Source organism: Helobdella robusta, assembly GCF_000326865.2.
Source record: "Helobdella robusta unplaced genomic scaffold HELROscaffold_10, whole genome shotgun sequence".
Classification (NCBI taxonomy): Eukaryota; Metazoa; Annelida; class Clitellata; order Rhynchobdellida; family Glossiphoniidae; genus Helobdella; species Helobdella robusta.
The window spans coordinates 1813521-1817467 of NW_008703571.1; the positions used below are offsets into that span (position 1 = coordinate 1813521).

The 3947-nt window shown below is 33.9% G+C and overlaps 1 protein-coding gene across 1 annotated transcript; it reads right to left on the reverse strand.

The window, feature by feature from the left end:
- Positions 1–720: 720 nt before the first annotated feature.
- Positions 721–3013, reverse strand: HELRODRAFT_71562 (hypothetical protein; the record flags this gene model as incomplete). The annotated part of the gene is made up of 3 exons (XM_009011877.1): positions 721–832; positions 1667–1829; positions 2929–3013. Coding segments are annotated over 3 exons (360 nt in total), but the record flags the coding sequence as incomplete, so codon positions are not given.
- Between the last annotated feature and the right edge of the window lie 934 nt (positions 3014–3947).

Sequence of the window (3947 nt, forward strand, 5' to 3'; positions counted from 1 at the left end):
TGATTTTAATGAATACGACAACAATGATAATGATGGTGGTGATGAAGATGACGATAGTGGTGATGAAGATGATGATGGTGGTGATGGAGATGATGATAGTGGTGATGAAGATGATGATAGTGGTGGTGATGAAGATGATGATAGTGATGATGGAGATGATGATGGTTGTGGTGATGAAGATGATGATAGTGGTGATGGAGATGATGATGATAGTGGTGATGAAGATGATGATGGTTGTGGTGATGATGCTGCTGATGACGATGACGACAAAAAAAAACCATCTTCTCAAGCACGAAAAACATACGGCAGTTATTTTCATCAGACATATCCGGACAATCAACATGGTGGTTGCACCTATACCAAGAGGGCAGACATTTGTTCAGTGGTCTACATCGCATGGAGTCTTGAGGACATTGAACTGAATGAGTGATTAGTTTTGAGTGATTGATTGGTTGGTTGGTTGAATTTAATTAATGATTAGAGTGATTGTTTTAACCTGAACTTAATTGATTGATAGAATGCGATTTAGATTTGTATTGTTTACTGACCAATTAACTAACCAACCAACTTACCAGCTTTATAGGAAACTCATAAAATATTCTAAAAAAATTTCATAAAATTTGTTTTTAATCTTTGAAAAGTCGACGAATCAGTGGAACATCAGTTTTGAAAAATATTTATAACATTTTCGCATTTTCTAACAAGTCTGTCTGAAACTTTTTAAAAACATAACAAAATCTTGATGAAAAAAACTCGAAACCAACTTTGGGGGCAGAAATTTTCATCGGAGCCGTCATCACAATCCGACCTACCGTCACACCAGCCTGTCACGCTGATGCAACTGAATGATCTACATCTCACGTTACTTCTTATGTTTCTGTCACAATCTGCATTAAATGGATGAATGAATGAATGAGTGAATGGATGGATGGATGGATGGACGGATTGATGGATGGACGGATAGATGGATGGATGGATGGATGGATTTGTGGGTTGATACACGAATCAGTTTATAAATCGATGATTACAAAGATGGATGAATAGTGAATGAATGTGTGGATGAATGAATGAGGGGATGAGTGGATGAAGGGATGAATGAATGAATTAATGAGTAGATGAAAAGACATATAAATGATTGAAAAATAAATTAATGAAAATGAAATTGAAAAATAAATTGGGGAATTAATAGATGGATATACTGAAGGACATTTTCAACGGAGACCAAGTAAAGAAAAAGTTCATCTCAAATTTGTTATAATTTTTATCATCGTCGTCCTCATCTCATCGTAACTCACAGCATCCAAGTTCATCGGTGCCATCCGAGCAGTCACTAACATCATCACATCTCATTTTCATGTTCACACAATCCAGCTGCTGCTGCTGCTGTTGCGGCTGCTGTGGTTGTTGTGGTTGGTTTTTGGTGGCCGACAGACAGGTAAATACGGAACGATCTATTTTTGTTCTCTCACAAGCTGTGTTGATGATGACGATGAGAATGGTTGTGGTGAAGTTGAAAATGGTGAAAAAAAAGAAAAGCAACAAAAATGGTGAGAATGATATGATGAAGAATACCATGATGTAATTATGACGAAAATGATAACGACGATGATTAGATAGAGAAGATAATGACGCAGTCAAAAATGATACAAATGATGATAATAACAACGCTTCTGATGAGAAAGATATAATTATTTCATCACTTTTTGACGTAGCAGCAGAGCAGAAAGATTCATCGGAATTATCCCTGCAATCCTTCACTCCATCACATCTCCACGAAAGTGGGATACATGATTTGTCCGATGAACATGTGAAGTCGTATTTCGTGCATGCTAAGGTGTTGATTGATTGATTGATTGATTGATTGATTGATTGATTGGTTGATTGATCGATCGATCGAGATTGATTGATTGATTGATTGATTGAATGATTGATTGAATGATTGAATGATTGATTGATTGATTGATTGATTGATTGATTGATTGATTGATTGATTGATTGATTGATTGATTGATTGATTGATTGATTGATTGATTGATTGATTGATTGATTGATTGATTGATTGATTGATTGATTGATTGATTGATTGATTGATTGATTAATTGATTGATTGATCGATCGATCGGATCGATTGATTAGCCAATTGCAAAAGACACATTTAATTAAACTTCACAACTAATCAACCAACCTACCAATCAATCATTCAATCAATTAATCAATCACTCAATAATCAATCAATTAATAATCAATCAATCAATTAACCAATCAATCAATAATCACTCAATCAGGCAGTTTACTAATGATTGATTGAATGAATAAATGGAGACACATCGCCTAACATACAAATTACATTTCTTCGGCAGCCAATCAAGAACGTTGTTGGACAATTGAATGATGGACTGAGAGTTCTGAACTGAATGAAAGAATAAAACGAATTTCAGTGAAAAACTCCATTACAGTAATTACTAACACAACAGTAATAGTGCTATTCACGTTACTAATGTTGGTATTACTATTAATAAAATACTTCTTAGACCATAATTATTTTGTATTTGAAAGCGCTTTGAATTATACCTGTTCCTATAACTGGGATAATTAGTATTGTAATGGTTACCCGCCAACAATGACGACGATGAAGATGATGATAAAAAAGAAGATGATGATGAAGAAGAAGAAGATGATGATAAAAAAGAAGAAGATGATGATGAAGAAGATGAAGATGATGATAAAAAAGAAGAAGATGATGATGAAGAAGAAGAAGAAGATAAATGATAAGAGTGACGATGATGTAGGCTTGGATAACTTTAAGTATGACGACGACAACGACGATGGTGACGTCAATGATGACGGCGATGATGATGATGAAGATGAGAAGAAAAAAAAATGATGATGAAGATGAGGAGGAGGAGGAAGATGGTGATGATGACTTACCGTACGTGCAGTTGTTTTCATCGGATCCATCGCTGCAGTCCCTAACTCCATTACATACTTTCCAGGACGAAATGCACTCGCCTGACCATGACAACGATGACTTGCATTCAAATTTTTCAATTGGGCATTTCCCTACGTAAAATAAAAACGCATGATAGTGGTGATGTCGATAATGATGATGGTGACAAAAATGACGATGATGATGATGGTGGTGATGATGGTGAGGACGACGACTATAACACGCATTCCAGTTTTTAGCTGGGACAATTTTCTATATTTAATAAAACTTGTGATACGGTTGATGATGATAATGATGATGATGATGGTGCAACCACTATTATCATGATCATAATTTTCATCATTATTGTCATAATTCTTACATGTTACAAATTTGTGTTATCGTTATCATCATTACCAAAATATCATCATCATCATTTTCTTCTTTTTCATCCTCATCATTATCATCACCAAAATAATAATAATAATAACAATAACATCATCATTAATCTTTTTATTGTTATTATCATCATCGTCGTCATCTTCATCAACACAATATCATCATTTTCATCATCATCATCACCATCATCATCTGTTATCACCATCATCATCTGTTATCACCATCATCATCATTATTATCATCATTCTTACTGTTACAAACCAAAATATCATCATCATTTTCTTCTTCATCCTCATCATTATCATCATTGTGATGATGAGGATGTTACATTATCATCATCATTAATAATAATAATAATAACCATCATCATTATCACCATTATCATCTGTTATCACTATCATTATCACAATCATCATCTGTTATCACCATATTCATCATCATCAATATTTAAATGGCTTCCCCTAATTTGTATTTGCCGAATGAACATATTTTCAAAATATTAATCTATCTTTCCATTAGAACCTTCTCGTCTTTTAAAATTTTATTCTCAAAAATCATCATCATCCATAAGTTTCGTCCTTATCATATCATCGTCACATCATCATCATCATCATCAACAACA